General features: G+C 45.5%; 3 protein-coding genes and 1 pseudogene across 3 annotated transcripts; 3 read left to right on the top strand and 1 right to left on the bottom strand.

The window, feature by feature from the left end:
* The first annotated feature begins 11,479 nt into the window (after positions 1-11,479).
* On the top strand, positions 11,480-13,111 carry LOC133930273 (uncharacterized; annotated as a pseudogene).
* A 2,091-nt stretch (positions 13,112-15,202) lies between these two features.
* LOC133930846 (uncharacterized) lies at positions 15,203-18,710 on the top strand. The gene is made up of 4 exons (XM_062377610.1): positions 15,203-15,530; positions 16,761-17,534; positions 17,616-17,680; positions 17,853-18,710. The coding sequence occupies exons 1-4, from the start codon at positions 15,270-15,272 to the stop codon at positions 18,394-18,396; spliced, it is 1,644 nt and encodes a 547-aa protein (XP_062233594.1). The 5' UTR covers positions 15,203-15,269; the 3' UTR covers positions 18,397-18,710.
* Positions 18,711-20,028: 1,318 nt separating this feature from the next.
* LOC133930845 (pentatricopeptide repeat-containing protein At5g39710-like) lies at positions 20,029-22,789 on the bottom strand. Its single transcript, XM_062377609.1, has 2 exons — positions 20,472-22,789; positions 20,029-20,111 (listed from the first exon to the last, which is right to left on the bottom strand). The coding sequence occupies exon 1, from the start codon at positions 22,785-22,787 to the stop codon at positions 20,691-20,693; it is 2,097 nt and encodes a 698-aa protein (XP_062233593.1). The 5' UTR covers positions 22,788-22,789; the 3' UTR covers positions 20,029-20,111; positions 20,472-20,690.
* A 111-nt stretch (positions 22,790-22,900) lies between these two features.
* On the top strand, positions 22,901-25,087 carry LOC133930849 (transcription elongation factor 1 homolog). The gene is made up of 5 exons (XM_062377612.1): positions 22,901-23,031; positions 23,957-24,088; positions 24,183-24,253; positions 24,693-24,714; positions 24,815-25,087. The coding sequence occupies exons 2-5, from the start codon at positions 23,976-23,978 to the stop codon at positions 24,876-24,878; spliced, it is 270 nt and encodes an 89-aa protein (XP_062233596.1). The 5' UTR covers positions 22,901-23,031; positions 23,957-23,975; the 3' UTR covers positions 24,879-25,087.
* Positions 25,088-25,478: the final 391 nt, after the last annotated feature.

Here is a 25,478-nt window from a genome sequence, read left to right on the forward strand (position 1 = left end):
CCCGCCCGCCCGCTCCTCGAACGGTCACCACCCTCGACTTCGACTTCTCCATCCACCGCGGCGACGCCGGCGCTCCATGTTCCCGCGTGACGCGCGCTACTCGGAGCATACTCTCTGTGCGAGGGGACCACGTGGTCGTTGGCTCGCTGGCCGCCCGCAGGCCGACCTGGCGCACGGCGCACCGCCGAACGGCCCCACCGCAAAGTTATAACATCAGGCAGCCACCGTCCGCCCTCCGGCGAGCTCCCGATTCTTCCACACGCCGGTGTCCATTAGATCCGGCCGGAAAGTATCGTCTGCTTCTTTTCGCGGAGGCCTGGGGCGGTCGACGTCCCGCCGCCAAGAATCGCCAGTGGCAGCCTGGGAGGCATCACATTTCAAGCATTCTACAAGGACGCTCAACCGTGGAGGCGGCGAGTCGACCGTAGCAATGGACTGGCGGAGAGAGGCTGGTGCTGGGATCTGCTCGACATGAAGGCCAGTCTTGCTCATCGATGATCCTGGCAGGGCCATGAACTTTGCGTCAACGGCTGTCGCTTCCTTTTACACTCGTACGATCTCTGACTACGAGCGTGGACTTACCGGAACGTATCATCAAGATTGCTAATTATACGGTAAATGCGTTAGTACTCCAAAATATTCAGAAGTGAGAGAAGAGCATATGCTGGTCATTCTTCAGTTTAGGAGCTGTTTATTTGCTTCACAATTCTAGTGAAAAATTACAGGGTCTAAAAAAAATCTGATCCTGCCGGATAAATGAACAGTGCTAAACACTCGAGAGTGACAGCATACACTCTGTTTCCATAGCGAAGACTGAACTCTGAACAAGGTTGCAAGCTCGTACTTCAGTTTAACTTACAGGGACAATGTTCTGCTAATCTGCACTATCGATTTTGCTTCAAACATGTACAAATCAACTGAACCATCAGTTTATCACCAAGCTCACCAACACCAATATATTACGCCTTGTTTCTCTCGAAATTAAGCCGACCAACAGCAATATGTTGGAACTTTCGTTTGTGTTCAAGAAGTGTACGAGATATTTTTCAGACGTAACATTTGTCAGATCGAGGCAGCGAGGAGACGACGTCGCATCCAGATTTTGGATTGGTAAACATACGAACATATCTGTCAAATTTCTTCGAAGCTTAGCTTGTTCACAGGAGTAGATTTATTTTATCCCACACTCCAATGCAATGCCCACATATACTCACTTGGGCTCAATTCCGCCAGGCTAGGATGTCACACTTGCAAGTTAACCATATTTGCCCAAAAGAAAAATTAGGTAGATACTATTACAAAGATGCATATATTAAAAAATAATATCATAGGTGAGGATGACATGTGAGTAAGATCCTATGTCATAGAGACATTGATAATATTTTCAACTTAGACAATCTTTACTATAATATCTTTTAAATTCACCCTTGTCCAAATTGGAATGGCTGAATGGCAATGACATGCGGACAAGTAGCATGGTGACGAGGGGAGGAAGGAGAGCATGGAGACAGGTGTGCCATGTCAACTGAAAAGAAGAAAATGAGCTCGCTGGAGAATAATATATAAGAGGTCGCAGAAGAAGAAGACAATGAGGTGACCAGTCCCGACGAGAGAGCTCTTTTACGGTACATATCAATTATGTGGTCCTGCATCGTTTTCAATAGTGCGCTGTTGTGTGCTGCTTCCCGTGTGTCGTCGTCGTGCTCGTCGTCCTCGCCGCGGTGCGCGTGCCCGCCGCTCTCTGCCGCCGTGCTATTCATGCGAGGCGTCGGCTCCGGCGCACCGCGGCCTTGAAGATGGACTTGGAGGCGCTCCTTGCCACGGTTGCCGCCTTCCCCTGGTCTCGTGCCGCCGTGACGACCAAGGCCAGCAAGAAGGCGGACGCGTCGGAGCACTGGCCAGCAACGCACTCGTCGGATGGTTGGTTATCGTGGTATGCTTTTGTATGGGTGTTGCAAATGGGGGATGTCTTTGATCCCCTTTGTTGTTTGTTTGGACATGTTCTTGTGTTGCTGTGTCGCTGGGATTGAAGCCGGCGATGGCAGAGTGTTGTTCTAGGTCGTCATCATTCGCGTGGTCGAGGGTGGTGGCGCTAGCTACCAGTTCTTCGTACCAGACTTGTCGTGGACGCTATTGATGCTCCTTCATCGTCAAAGATGTGGGTTCGAGGGGATTCGGAGTCGTTGGCTCTTGCGGTTCTTAATGTCTGGGCCTCCACGCCAACTCTGGTACGACGACTGGATCTTGTCTTCATCAACCTGCGTTGCTACGCTTTGGCACGGTCTCGCAAGCACCGATGGAAGGCGTGAGCGGAAGAAGTTTGTAACGAGGACCCTGTTGTCCTTGTTTGTAATTTCTTTCGGTGTGAGGATGCTGAATGTATTAGGGGTGTACTGTGCTACAAAATGAATGAAATCCCTATCCGTTTCGTAAGAAAAAAAAAAGCCTAAAGGCTGAAATTGAAGCATGGGTACATACACTTGTCAACTTTGAATATATTACAGCTTAAGGGCGTAGATTTGGGTTTAATCTCATACTCTCATGTATATGTTTAGTTCTCGATTAAATCTTGCTTTTGGAGAGAGAGGGTCTTAAGGTCAGTTCGTGCTTGCCGTGTCCTGTTACGATGCGTTATAGATATAGTTAGTTGGATGAATATATACTATTTTCAGCAAGATTTTTCTGTTACAATTCTATAAAATATGCTATCAGCTAACCACTACATTGGAAACCAGAAAGAAGAAAAACATGTTTTTGAGAAACATCGCAATGACAAATTGAGCTTTTTATGCTCCTTTTGCGCAAGTAATAAAGACCTCGGGTTGGCTTTTACTCAAAGGAATTAATTTGTTCAAAGTAACTAATCCATATTGCGCAGCTTCAGAAAAAAAAAATTGAGTTGGAGAGCAAAGACCTCCCATCAATGCAATCCAGATTAATTCGATCGGACAGAATTTTGAGAACATTATAAAGTATGAATTTTCATATAGTTATGAACGGTTGTAGTATAGCTACTCCATCTAATTTAAAATAAGTGTTGTTTTGAGTTACGTGTAGTCAACTATTTTAATCTTTAGCTATAAATTACTTTTTATTATTGAGTTTGGATATTTGAAAATGACACAGGTAGATTTGTCTCGAAAATTACTTTTATAATAGTATATTTTTGCTATATTTTATTAATATATTAAAAAAGTAGTAGTTAAAATTGTATTTTGTGTCTAAAATAATATTTATTTTGAACTTCAGGAAGTAACAAGCAAGTATAATCACGCAATCAATCGGCCACTGGAATTGCTATGTACAAACGGACACAGACATTGGCCTCCCAACCTAACAACAAACCAGACGCAAGTGGTAGAGACGTAGCGACGTAACGTGCGACAACACCCGCTAGCAACAGCAGCTCGACCGTCTAACGCACGCATGGGCATGGCATGGGCCTGCAAAACTTCCTTCCTATCATACACAACCTCCAATGATAATCTAATCACTCGACGGAAGAAGAGATAGCACAGCAACCGATCGAACTGAACAATAAAATCAACCAACAAGCATGGCTCTAGCTAAATCATCTGCACCATTTCTGCCGCTAATGCCCGACGCCGGGGCTCGGCACCGACCCCTGCACCCGCGCGGCATTGCCCGCCGTCCTCCTCCTCCTGCCGGCAGAGTCCGGCGATTCTTGAAACCCGCTCCCGGCCACCGTCGCCGCGGAACCGCCTCCTTTCCTGCCGTCTTCCACGTACGTCGCCGCCTCGCCACGGCCGGCGGCGAGCAGCACCCTCGCCGCCGCGCACGGGGGGGCGACTGACACTAGCGTCACGACGAGTGACACGAGGAGAACGAAAGCTGCCACTCTGCTGCCGCACAAGGCCATCTCCGACTCTCTATCTTACCAAGAACCGGTCGTGGAATATATCGTGCGAGCGCGCGCGTGTTCTAGCTAGTTTCGTGCAGGCGAGCCGGGGAAGATCTCGAGAGGATTAGGGAGGGTTTAAATAAGCACGACGCAACGGGGGTGCGTGTGGTTACTGGAGAGCCGGGAAGAATGGGAGGCGTGGGGACAAAGGCAACGCACGGCGCGTTGCAGCGAGCGGCGGCAGCCGCCATCTCGTCAGCTGCGCGTGCGTACGGCGAGCCAGCCCAGCCGGGCGGGAACCACCACCGAGAGGCATCCGAGTGATCGAACCGGACGAAACTGGCCGCAGTGGGTTAGCTAGTCAGGCGACGTCAGGATCGCGATCAATCAGCAAGCTCGCCTAGGCTCGGCTCGGTGTTGGGGCTGGATTTCGTCACCCGGCTGTAAGATGCAACACTGCATATCCTTACACACGTACGATTTATCTTATATGTTCATTTTTCTCATCACTTATCTATTCATTGATTTTTTTCACATGTATTATGATTTTTGTTTATCTTTTCAACCTAAATCTCAATGAAAATAAACGATTTTGATAAATCTCAATAGAAATAAACTAAGTATGTACATATTCTAGTGGAATTTTCGTGCTGCCGCCTGGCCCGCGTGCGGCGAAAGAGACGCGCGTGGGCCGAACGAACGAGATCGGCAGATCGGTGCATATGTCTTTTTTGTGTTCGTCCGGCTCGGATCCAGAGTATCTTGTGTTGCAGGGTGGAGCCGGGAGGGCATGTTACTTGAAGCAATTATTAGCGCCTGGAATTAGCGTTTCAGTGTTAACCGTTTTTGGTATCTCCCATCGCGTAATTTTGCTCGTATGTCATAGGACAAGTTGGGATGACATGGAAGCTTCTTAAGACGCGTAGAGTTTTTATTGAGCTGTGGAAAGTTGGAGCGAGACCCTTTTTAATTTTGAAAAGGATACTGTGTTCAAATGCTTGAGCCTTTTGTTTTGGTGGATTGCCAAAGCTACAAATCAGGGCCTTTGTCAAAGCAGAGAAGGCCATATACCGTCTTATGGGTTACATCTATGGCCCTTGAGTGGAGGGTACACATACCATGTCCTATTTGGAATGCAGGAATTTCACATGAATTTTGCAAGAACTCTGTAAAAAACTTCAATTCCCATAGGAATCAAGAAATCTTCCCCTGTTCCAAACAAACATTCAGTTGTTAAATTCTTGTAGCTAGAGCTATCATATTTTTAGGAAAAACAAGAAAGAAACAGCAACAGGGAACAACATGTAACAAGCAGATCAAGAGAAGGCGTTTTGTTGGGGCGCAATGTTGGTCCAGCTGATAGTGTTGCTTTGCAGGAAAGCTTTCCTTCCAAGGATACACTTGCTCTCTGTCCTCCTGCATGGATTGGCTCGTTGCTGCAGGGTGCAAACTCCAATGCCCAACTGTTTCCCCCATTTGAGCACATACAGATGGAGCGAGCGCATGTTGTCTGCGTGCAGAAGGCACAATTTCTTTCAGGCAAACTGTTGCTTCTCTTTCTGTTGCCCATCGCCCGTGTTCTTCCTTGGACTTACTGACACAGGGATCCCATGTTCATGTTGTCTGAACTTCAGGTCATTTACCTATTGTTTTCTAGAAACTAGAAATGAACATAGTATAGCAAAATATCTTCGTACAAGTGACAAATCTGAACTCTAGTGGCGGAACCGGGACTATTTACCTATTGTTTTCATACAAGTGATGAATCTGAACTCTAGTGACAAATTTACCTATTGTTTTCTAGAAACTAGAAATGAACATAGTATAGCAAATTATCCCTTGTTCTGATACTATTTGGTTTTGATCTTAAATAAATGGTAAGTATGGGCCAATGTGGTAACTCGATAAGTAATAGGCACGCTGAACAACACAAAAGTTGAGAGTAGAAATTACCCAAATGTGCAAAAAAGGAAAGGGCACAACTATGCACAACAGAACCTAGCATACTGACAACATGGATTTCATTTCTGAACCGAACCTTGCATAAGCATATAGAATATTTATATTAATCTATATAATTACTTATCATGGTTTCGACAGCAAAGAAAATTTCAGTAATTATAATTTCGTTCTTAATAAATGGTAAACAAATACTACTGTAAGGTGTGGGCATAACGCTACATTCAAAACTATGTTTGGATCGATGTGTCACTGACTCACTTCGAAAACACTTCTTCTCAAACGAACAAGTTGAGTAAGTTCTCGCGATTACTCTACAACCCACTAACCATTCAGAAGCAACAACAATTTGTTCTGGGTTTACTTTTCTTAAGCACTTCGTCTAGCTAGCATTTTCATCTTAATCCACTTCTCAAAGTCAATGAAATTAATCCACAAATATCAAGTTGACACTAACCAGTCCAAAACAGAGAATATTAATCTCACAATTTGATAGCACAAGCAGCCATATATAAAACCCAATGCCACATAGCCCCAACTCATCTTTGATGTGATCCCAATCACACGCACGCGTGTGAGGGCAACTTGGCAAATGGATGCGCAGATTGAGAGAACCGGATTAAGATTGTTAAGTGTTGTTTTCGGCGTTAACCAGAAACATTCGCAGCTGTATATTAATGGAAGTGTGCACGCGAAACTCTCAACTTCTTGCGCTCAAATGCAGCTTCTAAGCTAGCACTCTAAGCTTCCATTTTATATTGAAGCATAACCATCCTGGCTCTTCGAGTGATTGTTTGGGCAACTGTATATATGCTTGTATAGTTTAATCATCTTCAAATTTGTATCCTTGCGTGTTTGCAAAAGGATTATATGCTCTTTTTTCGATGAATCTGGATTCTATGCTTGTATTAGTGCTGCTACAGATGTACTTTCATACGTGCAAATGTAAAATTGCGAGATGAGAGGTACATTCATACGTGCAAATATAAAATTGCGAGCTGCCTTTTCTATTTGTTAGGGTGCGCAGTAGCCCGACCCGGTTCGCTATATCCACTAGCCGAAGCTCCCAGCCTACGTCTCAACGAACGTGTTATACGCACAAGCTCAATTGGAGTCACGACCAAGGTTCTGAGCCAATTTAAATTAAAAGACTAGCCTGATAGGTGAAGGACTATCCACATTTCTATGTCATGCTTCTTTATCATCAATTTCTGATGTAGAACTAAATCCTACCCTAAAGACGTTTCGAACTCACCCGCAACTATACGACCCTGAAAATGTTTCGAATTTACCAACATTGAGCTCTAATACCAGGTGTTAGGGTGCGCATCAGTCTAACCCAGCTTGTTATATCCACGAGCCAATACCCCCAACACAGATCTCAATAGAACTACTATACGCACAGGACCCAACCAAAGCCATGACTAAGGTTCTAGGTCAAATTAATTTAAAAAACTAATCTGATAGATGAGGGACCCCCACCTGTTTATATCATACTCCTCACATCATCAATATCCGATGTGGAACTAAATCCAACACTATCACTCCATTTTTACCCACACCAAACTCTTCTCGTGGCGAAATGCTCCAAATAGTCGTATCATCGTATAGAAGATACTCTTTTGGTTGGAATGTATGGCAGTTAGGGCGTGTTTGGTTCTGGGTCAAAGTGAGGCAAATCAAAATTTGGTTGTGCCCTAATAATTTGGTCTCTATTTAGTTCGAAGCCAAAATTTGGTCATGCTCCGAAAAAATTTGATCGGTCAAAATTTTTGTATTGTGTTCTGGTATAACTCGGGACACGAAAATGGGTGTCTGAAAAAATTTGGCCGACTAAATTTTACCTTAGTCTCAAACCAAACACTATTTTAGCAGCCAAAAATTGACATTGCACTAACTTACCATTTGATCAAATTTTAGCTTGGTTGAGCTAGACACCAAATCAAACCCACCCTTAGATCATACCCAACAGATTCCCTTCGTGACCTAGAATTCCTTCGTGAAGGGATTTTCGTTCCCTTCAGCGCTCCAACGGTTTCACTTCATGAAGAGATTTTCAAGGCTATTCCTTCTAAGATGAAATTATCTCTTATTTCCCTTTACGAATTCTTTCAAATGGAATCTATTAGAGATAAGAAAAAATAAAGATAATGAAAACGGGAAAAAAAATCAGAAAAAAACCGAAATGGAGAGAAAATGGTTAGTGATGGTCTTAAAATTTGAGTGGACAAACTCTCTCAGCCTTGGTAGCTAACTCATACGAATTTATTCAGATTGTACCTTCACCTTTAGCTCCTTCCTTTTTTTTCGTTTTCAATCTCATTCGCATTGTACTCCGTTCTCGAGTTTCATTGATTACATAAGGCAGAGAATCCTCTACCTTTTTTCTGAAAGAACATAAAATAAAATAAAAAATATATACTTTCAAAATATAAAAAATATATTGACTAACATATCACTACGAAAATTAGCTAGCAATTGAAGTTACTCATTTGAGAACGTGTCGTGTCCAAGACGCCATATACTTTCGGACTAAAGGAATGCTATTAACCAAACTTGTCAGCTAATAGTCTAACCCCCAAGGGTGACAAGGTCATGTTTGAACGGCAGGATGATGACTCATCCAACGAGTTGGTGGGTCCAAGCGGTAACATCGTGTGAGTAAGACAGAGAAGGCACACGTGGCACACCATAGGCAAGGACCCACCAAACATTAGTAGATCAAGCCATATGACTTTCTCGTTTGGATTTTTTTTTCAGCTTTTGCTTGAAAAAGGTAGAAACTATTTAAATGGTTGGTTTTTAGTCTTGTTTTTTAAGACTTTTAGTTGGCTGAAGAAGCAGTTAGGATTGAAATGAACTAAAAATTGAGAAGCATATTCTATTTAGCTTTTCTGATTTTTGAATGTGCTAATAAGTTAAAAATTTATTACAAAAGTTAATAACTAAAATTCAACGGCCTCAATCACTTCCTCAGCTAGCCAGAAATTCTAAAATTACAGCCTATCCAAACAGGTAGTTCATGTAGTCAAGAGGAACCCCTGCCATCAAAAGAATTTAATTCTCAATAAAATTATGAATATTTAGAATAGCAAAAGAATAAATGAGTAGAATTAGCTCACGATGGTTTCGCAATATTACGACTTTAATTAGTTGATCAAATTTGTTTTGATAGATACTAATGATCAAAGTGATCGTCGTCCAAAAAAGGGCACTCTTCTGTGCGGATATTTCTGATTCTAGAGGTGATATAAATTCACATAAATCAGACATCTAGCCCATCCTAATCAGGCGATGTGTTTTGTTCCAGAAAAGTTTAATCACAAAAGTGTTGATATATCCGCGTGCTACAATGCTACATACCAGTATAGTGTGGAGGTGAGCAAATTTGGCGTACTATGGGGCCATGTCATGCTCCTATTGAATTTGCTATGTCTCTAACCGAACCAAATACTGGTAAAAAAAATTGGTCATTGTCGGACCTAGGTGTTGAATGCCGAGAGTTCTATGGTGTATCATGTAGTTGTCCAATGATCAATGTGTAAGTATGTACAACAACATTGATATCACATCTACACATAGATTTTATTTCAACATGTTATATCACTGAGGTCTTATTAGAGCTAATACATCAAGATCTAGCGGAAGCAAATAAACTGAAGGACTTTCATTCTCTAGTATCGTGCCTCATACCATCCCACAGCAGCCGACTGGGAGTTAGTCCTAGAAAAAACTGACGTCGTCAACCTCGAAGCTAGCGACAAGGAGCTAGACACTTTTTCTTCACAATCTGAATGATAAGCAGCAAGACTTTAATTGTACAGCGAATCCTAATATATATGCAAGGCAATTTAATGACAGATTTAACTAGATTCATTTAGCTCAAGCAGCATTTTAAGCAAAACCAATACTAACAAAAATTATTAAAAGCATTGGACATATGAAAGTAAGTACTCTTAATAAATATCACTCATGCCCAAACACAACATCATCGATAGCCACAAACCATCTCTACTGTCAACAACTGTTAAACCGGTGTTTGACCCGAGCTTGCTCATGAACGTGAGTACGTCTGTTTGACCAATTTTAACTCTACAGAGGTTGTATACTTTACCTATAAAATATGACCCACTTTGATGCCAATGTGCAACTACACACTTCCTTTGATGTCCTAGCAAGCGATCATGACGGAGCCTTTACACCAATCATACCTAACTCTGCAACCTGCATCAAATGACAGGAAAAAACCACCCCACACTTACTTTTTTTTGCCAGAGAGACAAAGTTAGGGCTAATTTACTTAATCAGTTGAGGTCGTACCCACATTAACTTTGTGGTTGCACATGTTAGGCTCAAGTTAGATACCAATTTCTAGCCCTTAATCGACACGGATGATTTCCACCTATTTGCGCACACTGCACCTCAAACTCAAACTATATCATACCAACCATCAAAATCCATCTCGAACAACTCTATACTTCCCATATACATATTATAAGAAGCTCACAAAAATTGCCATGGTGGCTTGGTGGAGGCTACCGGTGTTAGGGAAGACGACTCTGTTCATGCAAACCAGTGCGAAACAAATGATCTGGGTGAGTGGAGGATGAAGCGGTGTTCAAAGTAGGGCTATGATGCATGTGTCATGGCTTTATAATCATGGATAGGGGCAAAAACAGTAATGAAAATTCCCATTCGATTGGAGATTGTTTTCATCTAAACTGGAAAATGGTAATCCATTTCCAGCATTTTCTAACATTTTTCGGCTTTATCATTTTTTATTCCGATTCTAAGAAAAAAATTGATACTGGAAACGGTTTGGATAGTTTTCTATCGTTTCCAACTATTTTCACTTTTCTACCACTTCCGACCATTTTCATCTCTTTCACCTACCGGCCACCCAGCACCCATACATTCGAACTTATTCTCATAGTGTAATTAGTGTCATCCTCATAGTTAAATTGTGCATATGATGTCAATTGTTTCATATCAATTATTTATCATAAATCTTTCATTTATTATTTATATGATTTATGTGTCTCAAGGCTAGTGGTGAAAAGATACTAATATGATCTATTGACTATTGTTTGTTCTACCTGAACTTCGGTTTCTACACCGCTCTTGGATTGATCTTTAGTAGGAAATAATCATAGGAAATGCAAATCTACGCTTGCTTTTATCTAACCCACTATCAATAGTTCAACATTGCTCATTTGCACTTTGAGGTTATTTTCAAAATACATATGTCTTATTAAATATAGCTTGTCATTTGTCTTATCATATAAGATGTGTCATATTATTATATACTTATATAAACTATAGTCATATCATGTGTGACTTTATTGAATTTATCATACGAGATGTATGACTTGTGTGCTACGGTTTGGTGTTTCCGTTTAAGATTATCGATTCCAATCAATATCGACATATTACAGATCCGAAAATACCATTTTTGATTTTTCGATACAACCGATGTTGTATCTGTTTCTGGTATTATCATTTCCAGTTTTGTTTTTTTAAAAAAAAAAGTGAATCTGAAAACAATTTTAGTGGAAAGGAGAGATGGGCCAGCTGGGCTGAAAGAAAAGTGAGAGGGCAAGATGGGCTCGGCCCTTTACTGAGCTTAAGAATTTCCAAATGATTTTGGATTTGATTTAATTTCCAAATGGGCCCCGCCTGGGCCGCGCCGTGGGCGACGTCTTCCGCCGCCTCCGCATCGACGACACATTCTACTCCGGCGCGCCGCGCTCGCGACGGGGCAACTCCGTGAAGAATGGAGGGGACGGGGCGCCGGCGGGCAAGGATGGGGACGCCACCGGCGCCGATCCCCTCGTCGCCGTCTCCTGAAGGTTCGCGCGGTCGCAGGGGAGCACGAACCTGTCGGCTACGTACGACAGCAGGACGAACGACGTGGAGAGCTCGGTAGTTGCCAGAGGCGACCTGTGGCGGGCGGAGGCGTCACACAGCAGCAGCTCTGCTGCCTCTGCACCGAGGGGCGCCGGCGACGGGGCACACCTGTTCCTGGTGCAGCTCGGCCCCGTACTCTTCGTCCGCGACACGACGGACGACGCTGCTCCCGGTGCACCTGTCCAAGAGGCACCTCATCTGGTACGGATTCGAACGCAAGGTGCGTTGATCTTCTGCAAAAAGATATTCAGCTATGCTGTGCCAGAAAGGATTGTACATTGCAAATGTACCCAAAAAACAGCTTTGCAAATGTCAGAAAGAATTGTGCTTTGATCTTGCATATCGGAGTGCACTCGGTGTGCCCGGCTTATTGGTCAGCTCACAGGAGATGGTTCTTCATGTCCATGATCTGTCTGAACCCCTTTGCCTGTGTAAGTTTGGGATGCTTTCCTGCATGTGTTTTCAAAATTCTATCATTGTCTCCTGTGCATCTCTGCCTCAACTTCCCATTCAAAATTTACCAGTCGTTCATGGACATGCAATTCCGAATGGGCAGCTAAGATATGTTGCCGGTGACGGCTTCACGACGCGTGCTTTCCTTCCTGTTGGTGCTGGGATCTTGCAAGCTCACGGAAAGTTCCAGGGGAGAAGAAGCTCAGCTTCTCTTTCAAGGTTAGCTGATGCATGGTCGTAATGTTTGAATTCTTGTGAAACAGAATCTGCATTGCTGTAGTGTACTTACAAGGTCTTCTCAGGTGCTTGCAGAACAGGAGTGGAGGCAGCGTCGTCCCAATGGTTCAGTGGCCAGATAAGTCTCTCTCGCTGGGGCTTGTCCTGGCATTGTCTTGGAGGAGATCTGGCCTGATGCTGCAACCAGCAACGCAGATCAGGCAAATCACTTGAACCGCTCTTCTCATGCCATTCTTAATTTTGTCTGTCTGATTGCTTATTTCTTGCTGAAGAATACTGTATCAAAATCTGGTTCTCCAATTCATGTCTAGATTGTTTCTGAAATGGCCATCCGAACTGAATATTTTTCCGTTGCGATGCACAGCATATGCCCTACGATCGGTGGACGCCATCCCGGGTTGTGCATGGAGCTGATCCATTCGGCAAATGAGAACGTCGGCGTAGTCTGCGGCTACTCCCGCACTGCTTCCCCTTCTGCCTATGCCTCCATATCGGTCTGTCCAGTTTTATCATGACATCTGAAGATTCTATTCTCTTCCTCTCCGGTAATCTTGTTCCGACATCACAGGCCGGAAGATCGAAGCTGACGGTGGCGCGGCACGGTAAGGGTTAGTGTTCAGAGTAGATGCACCGCTCCATAGTTTTGGCCGGCCATGGTTCTCCGTTCAGATGAACAGCGGGCTCGAGTTCTGAATCTGATTGCTCATTGCTACGTTCTTAGTGAGCAAACAGAGTAGAGTTACAGGCGATGCTGCATTGAAATGTACAGGCAATTTTCGATGTCTGTGTATATGTCTTGATAAGAATTCGTTGTGTACACGCTATGAATGAATTATATGGTGTCAGAGATTGAGACATTGATGTAGTAAGCATTTTTTATGCAAGTGGAAATACATGTAATGAAGTGCTAAACATTCATTTTATGGGGAGTTGTAGCAGACGGAGCAGGCTGGCTAAACCCAAGCGCAAAACGGACTCAACTAGCTTAGATAGATGATTACGTGGATATACGCCTAGACCATCATAGTCAAGTTCGAATCCTATTTATGCTATATTAACTTCCCATGTAGTTCCTCCTACATGTGGTTCATTGTTTTAAAACGGACTCAAGAGGCCACACTACCAGTACATGCGTATTTGCTACTTAAAGCAGATGTGATTAAGTTAAACCTGTGCTGAATTAAACACTGTACCTTACTAGTATTATTACACCCTAGATGTTATCCATTGCTCTATCTCTATATTTCTGGATGTGCCAAGTCAAGTCTTGGGCTTCGTGTGCTGGTCAGCTGGCCGTTGTTGTTTAAACCCAGGCGCCTGCTATCAGAGTAAACAGACTCAACTAGCTCAATTAGTTAAGGGTATGAATATACGACTAGAGCATCTAAGTTCGAATCCTCTATCATTTTGTTAAACGGACTCCGGACTCAAGAGGTCACACTACCCGTACATGCGTATTTGCTACTTAAAGCAGATGTGATTAGGTTAAACCCGTGCTGAATTAAACACTGTACATTACTAGTATTATTACACAACTAGATGTTATCCATTGCTCTATCTCTATATATCTGGATGTGCCAAGTCAAGTCTTGGGCTTCGTGCGCTGGTCAGCTGGCCGTTGTTTCTTTAAACCAAACATGGGCAGTCGTCGCCGTTGTCCAACGCCATACCATGCACCTTTTCGCCGTTCGCAAGCATGAGACCGACGAACTGACCTAGCCAAACCTCAGTGCCCACTGAAACAAAGTACACGTTTTGTTGAAAAAACTGATAGTATATGCATGCATACATCCAAGTGGAGCGGAATTCTTTCTCTATTTCTTTTCGGCAAATCGCGACGGTATCGGTTCTTGCGTGGGGGCCTGCAGGGCGTGTTTGTTAGTTGTGGCAAAAAGGAATGTTGAAGAGCTACCCTCGTAAGTCTTAGGCTCCATTCGCAAGACGAAAAAACTCTCTAACGAAAGAAGCAGTTCAAGTCCCGTTTGATAAGGGTACATGAATTTCACATGAAGCAGTTCGATTAGTATAGGAATATGAAAGAGATTCTTGTCTTTCATACAAACAAAGGCTTTGAGAATTCACAAAGTTGTGGTTTGTTTGGTAGAGCTCCACAAATTAGTCCAGCTAATGTTGGAAGTACACTTGGGGTGTTTAGCTATTTTGTTTCCATGTTAGACTAAAAATAAAGACATAAACTACTTTATTTTAGTCTATAAATTTCACACCTAAGGTGGATCTAGGAGCTGGAGCCATATGAAACTGTGCTGACTCCAAATATTCGTGGAGATAGAGTTGATGATACATTTAGGTGTTTAGGTAGACCTTCTTGTTTCCACTTTAAATTTAAAAAAAAAAATTTAAATCACTTTATATTAACCTACTAACATCATATCTAAGTGGAGTTGGGAGTTAAATTAACATGGCCATATATAGTACCAGTATCGTTCATTTATCCTTGTGGGGATCAAATTTAAGCAAGGAGGGAGGTACTAGTACCGCGCCGCACGTAGGGCCGGCCCTGGTGGGGGTCGAACGGGGCGGTCGCCCCGGGCCTCTAAAACCCAGATATCCCATATGTATATGTATACTGTGTATATTGGTCTAAAAGAAAACTGAAAAAATTAGATCTATACGATTTATATTTAATAATAGGGTCTCATTTTTAATCTCGTCCCGGACCACCGAAATGTCAGGGCCGAGCCTGGCCGCACGTTGACTTGACGTCGCAAGCTACATATAAGAGCAAGCTGCTCTTCCTTGCAGCTGCGAGTAGCTAACTAGAACAGCAATTTGAGCTCCCCTCATTTTCCTTCTTGGTTCGGTTTGGAGTCGTACCGTGCAGTTCGTGATCATGAAGAGCACCGTCCTTCATGCGACCTCGGAAAAGCAGGACGAGGAAGGGGAAGCGTTGGTGCCACCGGCGCCGGAGGAGGAGATTAATGAGGAGGAATGGGCGCCGTGCAACGACGGCGGCGCCGCTCCAGTGGCGTGGCCCGGGCGCTTGTCGTCCTTGGCGACGATGCTGCGGGTGAGGGGCGTGGGCTCCGTCATGGTCGGCTTCATCCTTCTTGCCTTGCTGGTCGGCGCACGCAGATGGATCGACCTCGATGCTGTAAGCAACTAAGCATAAGATTGCATGTGTTTTCTTTTTCGTTCTTGATTTGGCACACTCACTTAAAGCCGACAGTATGTGCCAATCTAGGCTAAGCCCTGCATGGAAGGTGGGAAGTTCATAAGAACTTTATAAGAAACTGTTCGATCAAGTCTAGGAATGGCAAATCCCCATGGGTCCGGTTACCTGCGGGTTCTACATTTGATGGGCCCGGTTTTGAGCTCAAGTCTAGATTTTCGCTCACGGATATAGCAGGTTGGGTACCGAAATGGGTCTGATCGGTTCGGGTTTTCAATTTCACCTGCGGGTGCCCTCCCCGCAACCTCCCTTCCTGATGCCTGACAGCATCGCCTGGCCTCCCCGCGACCCCGCCACCGCCTCGCCCCGTCGCCCCACCCGGCATCTCTGGATTGCGAGCTCCCTTACCCGACAGGCACCCGAAATCCGATAGGAACCCGACTGGTGTGGGTTCGGGTCTCAGATTTCACCCGATCATCACTACGGGCTCAGGATGCGTTTAGACTATCAGGTTTCGGGTCAGGCATGATCCTACTCCACCCGGTCCCGACCCGACTCATTGCCATCCCTAATCAATTTGCGCATGAACAAGGAAAAAAAATTCGATGTTCGAAATAGGGCCGAAAGAGTTGAAAAGCAGTGAAACCTATGTCAAAAGCTTAATCAGAAGTCCAAACCCATTTCAATGACAAAGAGGGGGACATTTGACATCGAAAACTTGTGAATGAAACTAAATTCTTTGTGGAATATAACTTTATCTGGAACACGGGAAGTTTTCCCGATTCCTACTAGACTTTTTTTCCGAGAACGTGCATGTTCATTAATAAGAAGAAGAAGGAGGAGGATTTGGCTCGCATATTACAACGCAGCTAGGGATCCGGAACCTTGAACCCCCAGCACACATACTTTACAAAAAGGGATTACTCGCTAAGGAAATAAATGCGATCACACAACACGTAAACAGAAACGCTGCACATTCTGACGAAAATCCGACAACACAACCAGGCCGGCCCGCTCCCAGAGTTCAGCCTCAGCGAAGATGCAGACCACCAGCTCCGCCGGTTGAATTCCTACTAGAATTGAACGGTCTCCCTTTGAATTTTTTACAAACCAAATGGAGCCTAGAAATAATTATAAGATGAACGAACAGTCGAGCACACATACACTAGCGATACTAATTATCATGCTCCCAACTCCCATGCATGCACCCAGTCGTCTCTACTAGGCAGCATGAGAAGCACAGGCAGCGGCACCGGACAACGGCGGCCTCCGCACCACAGCAACTCTACGGCGCCCCTCGTACCGATACCATTCACCTGCGGCAACGCGACATCACCGCAGCGGCCGACATGCCCTGGAACACCTGCACCGCCACCGTCATCGACAACGTTGCCGCTCGCCGGTGGCCCGACGACGTCGTGCCCGGACTACTTCCGCTACATCCACGACGACCTGCGGCCGTGGCGCGGCGTGGGGATCACGCGGGAGGCGGTGGAGAGCGCCCGGCCGCACGCCTACTTCCGGCTGGTGGTGTCGGGCGGGCGCGCGTACGTGGAGACGTACCGGCGGGCGTACCAGACGCGGGACGTGTTCACGCAGTGGGGCATCCTGCAGCTGATGCGCCGCTACGCCGGCCGCGTCCCGGACCTGGACATCATGTTCGCCTGCGACGACCCGGGCCAGGTGCGCGCCGCCGACTTCCCCACACCGTCCGACGCGCCGCCCGTATTCCGGTACTGCAAGGACGGGTCGACGCTCGACATCGTGTTCCCGGACTGGTCCTTCTGGGGCTGGCCGGAGGTGAACATCCGGCCATGGCCACAGATGCTTGAGGAGGCGAGGCAGGAGAACGAGCGCGTGCGGTGGCTGGAGAGACAGCCCTACGCGTACTGGAAGGGCAGCCCCGGGGTCGCCCGCATACGCGGCGAACTCATGAGATGCAACGTCTCCAGTGGCCAAGAATGGAACGCCCGCCTCTTCAGCCAGGTGCTTCAAGAGAATCTACCATTGTTTTTTCTACTGAACCTAATCAGAGAGGTGAATTTACCTTTTCTTACCTTGCTGTAGGACTGGAGGCAGGCCTTCCGAAATGGCTTCAAAGGTTCCAGCTTGCCTAAGCAATGCTTGTACAGGTACGCACATACGGTCCAAATTTTTGGCCGTTATGAACGCTGGACATTTGCAAGTTTCTTTTTTTTTTGGGTTGCAGATTACACCATTTCCTGTGAAATTTCGGTGAAATTCCCATGTTCAATGGAAGATAGAATGCACGGTGTCTTTCTGATGACTTGTCAATGCATGCAGGTACAAGATTTACATAGAAGGGAATGCGTGGTCGGTGAGTGAGAAGTACATCCTGTCGTGCGACTCGCCGGTGCTGTTCGTCACGACACCCTTCCAGGACATCCTGTCCAGGGCGCTCGTCGCCGGCAAGCAATACTGGCCCATCAGCCGGGAGCACATGTGCAAATCCGTCAAGGTCGCCGTCGACTGGGGCAACGAGCACCCGGCGCAGGCGCGGCTCATCGGCGAGCAGGGCAGCCGGTTCGTGAGGGAGGAGATGAGCATGGACTACGTCTACGACTACATGCTGCACCTGCTCACCGAGTACGCCAAGCTGCTCCGGTACAAGCCCACCGTCCCAGAGAAGGCCGTCGAGATCTGCACCGAGTCCATGGCCTGCCCCGCCAAGGGCCGGCACCGGGACTGCATGATGGAATCCATGGAGAGGCACGTCGCCGGCTTCGACCCGTGCACGCTGCCGCCACCGTTCACCACCGAGGAGGCTAAGGAGATCGCCGACAGGGAGGCGGAGGTATTGGGAAACGTAGAGAAGATGGAGCGCTAGATAGCTGGCAGTGGCACTGACATGCACAGTTTACGCGTGCACGTTTGGTAATGCAAATGAGAAAAGGAGACGAGTTTAGAAAAGTACTCGATATTAAGTTTTAAAAATTGCTAAATAAATTATATATACCACTTATCCATGGCCAGTGAGTAAGACGTGTGCACCTGATAAGTTAGCATACTTTCATTTGCCAGTCTGATGGTGTATTGGCTTCTTCTCTCAAGCCGCGCATTGGTGGACATAAGTGACTTCTCTTCCTGGATGTATCTTTGATATTTCATGCACTTGTGAAATGTTTTGGAAATGAATTCTCCATCCTGCATTAGACGAAACACTTGGAAGTTACTCAACGAAAATAGGGCAATTCAGCTAAAAATAAACGAGAGAAACGCACAGGTTGCATAACCAACTGTCAGAGATTCATTTTATTTTGTTATCAGCTTTACCAATACTAGCTAGCATGCAAGCTGAATATAATGAAGAAAACAAGGAGATATGTTATTTTCCTTTTAGCCTCTGTTATGAGCCAACTCTTAATGGCCGGCCCAACCCAGTGGCAGGTACAATATTTACATAGAAGGGAATGCGTGGTCGGTGAGCGAGAACGTGCGACTCGCCTGTGCTGTTCGTCACCACACCCTTCCAGGACATCTTGTCCAGGGCGCTCGTCGCCGGCAAGCACTACTGGCTCATCAGCCGGGAGCACGTGCAAATCCATCAAGGCTGCCCGGCGCAGGCGCGGCTCATTGGCGAGCAGGGCAGCCAGTTCGTTAGGGGGAAGATGAGTATTTTTTTAAAAAGAGAAATTTTATTAATTCTCATCGCTACATCAAGTTAATATAACTATACAAAACACTTTAGCCTCTGCATATTAAGATACACACAATCACAAAACAAAACACATCAAAGATGCCAAGACAAAAACAAAGAAGAGCTGAACAAGCTAGAAACAAATCTTCAGAGTTATGGTTATTATCCTTAGACTTGGATGTGGAGTCTAGACTATCATCCAAACCGGATGAAGAGCTCCATGGTCACTCTCTCCAAGTGTGTGCATGCCAAAATAACCAGCTCACGGTGATCCTACCGTTGTAACACAGATCATGAACGAAACTAGTGTGTACAAGTAAAAAGAAGAGAGAAAGATTTCCTCTTATTAAAGACAATATGATTCATGCATAGCCATAGGGACCAAGAGAAAATGGCCACCGCGTGGGTATGTTGGCTTTCGAACTTTTATTAAGAGTCTGAAGCCAATTCTCAAACATATTCGGTATATTTCACAATTGATAAAGATCTAATGCCACTGGACTATAAACCATGCAAAATGAGCGATGTGACAATAAAAGAAGACGTGCTTAATTGTCTCTGGTTTGCGACAAAAACAACATTTCTGATCACCAAGTGATTGTCTTTTGTTTATGTTATCTTTTGTTAGTAAAACATATTTGTGTAAATACCAAAGATAGAGGAGCTTAAGGAAGGAGATGAGCATGGACTACATCTACTACCACATGCTGCATCTGCTCACCGAGACACCGAGTACGCCAAGCTGCTCCGGTACAAGTCCACCGTGGCACCGTCCCAAAGAAGGCTGTTGAGATCTGCTCCAAGTCCATTGCCTGCCCCGCCAAGGGCCTGCACTGGGACTGCATGATGGAGTCGATGGAGAGGTACTAGCCGCCTTCGACCCGTGCACACTGGCGCCATGATATCTTAGAAGGGAAATTAATTAGAAGGCATATAATCAAGAGCAATCCCTGTCTCGAAGTATGATATAGTGTTTTCTGTCCTATGATGAAATGTATCATTGCTATGAAATGAGAAGACCACTGACTACCAGAAAATTTTACTGACATGGCAAACTATCCTGGTCTTTTATTGTCCGAAACGAAGACAACAAAGGATTCAATGTTAAACAAAGACAACAAAGTAATATCCTCTTCTGTTACCTAAGAATTATTATAAATAACAAATGCAACAAAGCGCTAGCAGCATGCCAAGTATTTATCAAGAATTAACATTAATTCACATATTAGGAGCAGAAAAGTTAATGAGATGAAATGGTTGCTCACTTCACATAATCATGCAGCATGAGGAAGCAAAACACCTTTTTCAGCCCTTCCATATGGACTTATGGAGCACATCATGACTCATGGCAAGCCATATCCTACAACAGAATCCTGATCACGATGCTCAGTGAGTCATGACTAATAAGACGAGAGAGTGCTCCACATAAGGCAATCAGGTTTACAGTATTCCACAAAAAGAGGAAGATCTCTGATTATCAAAATTCACCCTGATCTTGGAAGGAGTCCATCCCTTGTCATGCCATGCAAAACATCTACCACAGCATCCACGTTACCTTCCTTCCAGTTGAGGTCAATAAGAGCCTTTGATGCTTCTGCATCTGCTAGGGAACAGCAATTCAGCAACTCCTGAATCACCTGGCCTGCTTCCACAGTCATCCCCACTTCAAATAGATCCTTAATCAAGGAAATAGTGCTTGTTGAATTTGGAACAAAACCACATTGCAGCATTTGTTTATGGAAGCTGAGAGCCTTTATAACATTTCCTCCCCTGCAATGCCCATGAATAAGCACGCTATACACAGACCCATCAAGCTTCCAAGTTCTGTCCAACATTGACTGGTATACTTTATCAGCTTCATTCATCAACCCTTTCATGCAAAATCCCTTCAAGAGAGCTAACACACTCTTAAACTCAGCTTTGCTACAACAATGCATCAGGGCATCATACTTAATATTTGCTGGAACAGGATCTTCGTGATACAGTTTGAAGAGCAACCGGTGTGCTTCCTTTGTGCGTACTGACTTGCTAAGTCCATTAATAAGCACACTGTAAGTCACAACATCAGGGAGGACTCCTATCTTTATCATCTCATCATGCAGAGAAAGAGCCTTCTCCACATTCCCCTCCTTACAGTAGCCATCAATAAGTGACGTAAACGTAAATTCATCAGGTTTTAGGCCAAGTTTAATCATATTTTCAAAGAGCACACAGGCATCATTGAGTCTTTTCTCCTCACAAAGACCCCTTATGAGTGATGAGTAGGTGATTGCATCAGGAAGTACACCCTTTTCAAGCATTTGTTGATTCATTTGGAACGCAGAATCTGTATCACCATTCTTACAGCACGCACTTAGAATCGTACTGTACGTCACAACATCAGGCTTCACTCCTTTAGCCTCCATTTCACGTATTACTTCTCTTGCTTCATCCATTCTTCCTACAATGCAGTAACCGTTAATAAGCGCATTGTAACACACCACTGAAGGATGCATCCCACATTCCCTCATCTCCTTCACTGCAAGCAATGCATCATCCAAGAACCCCTTTTTGCAGAATCCGTCGATCAGAGCTGTGAAAGTGACCTCATTCATCCGGAGGCCTCTCTCCCTCATCCGCCTTACCAATTCCACTGCCCGCTCTAAGTTCCCAGCCCTGCACATTGCATGGATCAGTGATGTAAAAGTCACAACATCTGGTGCGACCCCTTTCTGCGTCATCTCTGCAAACACAGACAATGCCTCATGCAAGCACCCCGTCTTGCAATACCCGCCCACCAAGGTGTTGAAACTGACCCCATCCGGTGCCAACCCCTCCCTCACCATTTCATCAAACACCTTGCGTGCGTCATCCATCCTCCCAGCTTTGCACAGCCCATTCACCACCGAGTTGAAGGTCATCAGGTTGGGCCTCAGGCCGCCCTCACGCATCACGCCGACCAGCCTCTCCGCGCCGTCCACCTCCCCGGCCCTGCAGAACGCCGCGACGAGCGTGTTGTACGTCACGGCGTTGGGCGCGCAGCCTGAGCCACGCATGTCCCGCACGACGTCGAGCGCCTCCTCCCGGCGGCCGCGGCCGCAGAGCGCGCGGACGAGGATGTTGTAGGTGTACACGTTGGGCGCGACACCGTCGCGGAGCATGGCGGCGAGGAAGCACCGGGCAGAGGGGAGCGAGACGTCGGAGAGCGCGAGGAAGACGGCGTTGTAGGCGGGGATGGAGGGGGCGTACCCAGCCGACCTGGCGAACGCGAGCGCCGCGGCGGCGAGGGAGGCGCGAGAGGGGAGGGAGGCGTAGGACTTGATGAGCGCATCAAAGGGGCGCGGTGGCGGGGAGGGGAGGAGGCGGAGGGCGCGGAGAAGGCAGACGACGAGGGGGAGCGGCGGGAAGGACGCGGCGAGGCGGGAGGCCGCCGGGTGCGAGAGCGGGAGGTGGCGGCGGCGTAGGGGGAGAGGGAGCGGAGGCGACCGCGGGGAGGGATTTAGCAGAGCCGCGAGGTGGCCGTGGTGGACGGCATGATGGTTACTACACACCGCCGCCTCCGCGGCTTGCCGCGCGGCAGCGGCGGTATGGGCGGTCGCCATACTCAGGACGCCGCCAGCAGCAGCGGACGGCTGGAGGCGGCGGCGGTGGCGCCCGGCTCGGCTCGGCTTTCGTCTAGAACCCGACGGGGTTTGGACTCGGTGGGACCCAGACGTCAGTGAGATGTCAACCCAAATTCCGCGTTGCCTGCACCACCCCTCCCATTATAAAGGGTCGTCTCCGAAGGCTCTCCTCTCCTACGCGACCATTCCATCTCGGCGTTCCCCAACCCTTCGACGTCCCGAGGTGAGCAGCGGCCAGCGATCCCCAAAAATTTCCTCAAATTTTCTATACTTTTCGGTTGCTGTTCATGTTTTTCCTGCGGTTTGTGCTCCCCCCGTTGTTCATTCCGAGTATGAATTTTGCGAATCGTTTGTGCGCGCTTGTTGACGAGCTGATCCGCCCGATCCGTGGCAGTGGTGGTCTTGAGAGGGTTCTCGATTGAATCAGGTAGTGATATCGTTGAGAAATGTTGCTTGATGGGGTGGTTTGGCCTGTTCTTGGTTGAAGCGCGACGATGAGGTACTTATGGCTGGCAAGGGCTAGGGTTACTCCCAAATTTCTTAATTTCTTTTATTTTTCCAAACTGGACCTTTCCCCCATTTCCGTTACCAGAACGGAAATATTGAGTCTTACATGATGCCAGAATGGAGAGACCAGGAATGAAAAGCTAGTTTTTCCTAAGCTTATCTACCTGATTCAGATAAACAAACCTTGAAAAAAAGGAATTTTTTCTTTCTTATATCTTGATTTCGATTTGCATTTTTCGTGGCCAAACAGGTGTAAAGCGGTTTATTTCACCTTTGTGTTTTGGCAATTGAAAGAGGTAGATTGGATTGAAAGGGTTGTGTCAAATAGAATCTATTCTTATAGGTTTTGTTCCAATAAAGTTCTTTATGCAAGTATTTCCTGATTAATTTGTTATTAGTTAGGTTTGCATTCTCATATGTTACGCTGTAGCTTCTATACAAGTATTTTTATTTTGCATAACCTGTTAAGTTGGCCAAAGATTCCTTGAAATTTATTAGGGTCATATGTGTCTTACGCATCACGCAGATCGCAATGGATATCCTTGTATATATTTGTTGTCAAGTAATGTCTTGTGGCATGTTCGTTATATCTAGAAACTGCAAGTATGTGTACATCTTAAGGTACATGGTTTGATTTGAAGGAAAAGAAGAAGTTGAACCATGGGGAAGAGAAAGTCAGCGGCTAAGCCACCTCCCAAGAAGCGGATGGACAAGCTTGATACTGTATTTTCCTGCCCGTTCTGCAATCATGGGAGCAGTGTTGAGTGCCGAATGTGAGCATCATTTTCCCAGTTTTCTTATTCGTCCATTGGTGCTAGATTTGGTAATGCCTTCAGAATTTTGACCTGGTTTCCCCCTTCTATTCAGTGACATGAAGAATCTGATTGGTGAGGCTTCTTGTAGGATCTGTCAGGAAAACTTCAGCACCACTGTTAATGGTATGTCGAAACTACATATAGAACTGCATGATGCACTCCTAATTTAGCTGATGTGTGTACTAAATTGCAGCTAGAAAATTCAAATAAGAACAATTTGACGCAGCAATTGAATCATGAAATGTTTTTCTATTTTGGACTGATGAACGAGGCAACGTGTTAAACCTCTGGGAACAAAATATAGCTAAATTTATCAGAACCTTGCCCATTTCTTGTAATCTTGTCTTAGTCATAATGGTAGACTGAGGGAGTAACCTGTTCCACTTATGCAAATCACTGAAATTGGACTTGGGCATAAACAATGTCTGATCCAGCAGGCTCTAAAAAGTTTGAATTGCATTCATCAAAACCATGCATAGAAAATAGAGCTTTTAGGAGAAGTTAACCTTTTTTTAAGCTGCCTATCTTCAACTTTGTACTGACTGATCTTTTTTCTTTTCAGCACTCACCGAGCCTATTGATATGTAAGTCAGGCCCAACAAATAACTCTTGTTCTTTGCAAATTAGTGTAAATTCATCATGTTCATCCAAACCTGGAACTGAACTAGAATTCTGTTTCCACAGATATAGCGAATGGATTGACGAGTGTGAGCGTGTCAACACTGTTGAAGGTGACGATGATGCATGAGCACGTCCCCACGCGGTTAAAACGGTTACTATGACTGTAATGCGCCAGCATTCTCGAATGCCATAGCCAGCCATGTCTGTAATAACGTCGTAAGGACGTAGTGGCTGATTGATATGCCAGTAGGCAATTTATCTAGCACTTAATAAACTCCAGAAAGATGTATTATACCTGTATGTCGACCTTATAAGTGTATGCGTGTTTGATGCCTATGGACCTGGTGCCTGACTCAGATGATGTAACAGTGGTCTTTCTGTGAGTAAGTTCTCGTGGTTAAAATTGTTTTAAAATACAGTACTAGCAAAGAGTGATGATTTGCTAGCTCTTTTCATTGGAAAGAGTAAATTGCACCGCGGATCACCAAAAGACGCGCTTGTCTGACTATAACAAATGCAGTTGGGACATGAGTTGGAGACATAATCTGCATCAAGCCACAGTAGGGATAACATAAGGTGGCAATTTATTTTCGCCACAAGCCTCCAACGTCCAGGTTAAGCACGAATCAAAGATCACATTATTTCAAAATAAGAACGCGATAGTGCTACCGTGAGACCGCTGGGGCGTCAGCTACGTCAAATGTTCAGACCCTGGTACTTTGAGATC

Source organism: Phragmites australis, chromosome 10, assembly GCF_958298935.1.
Source record: "Phragmites australis chromosome 10, lpPhrAust1.1, whole genome shotgun sequence".
NCBI lineage: Eukaryota > Viridiplantae > Streptophyta > Magnoliopsida > Poales > Poaceae > Phragmites > Phragmites australis.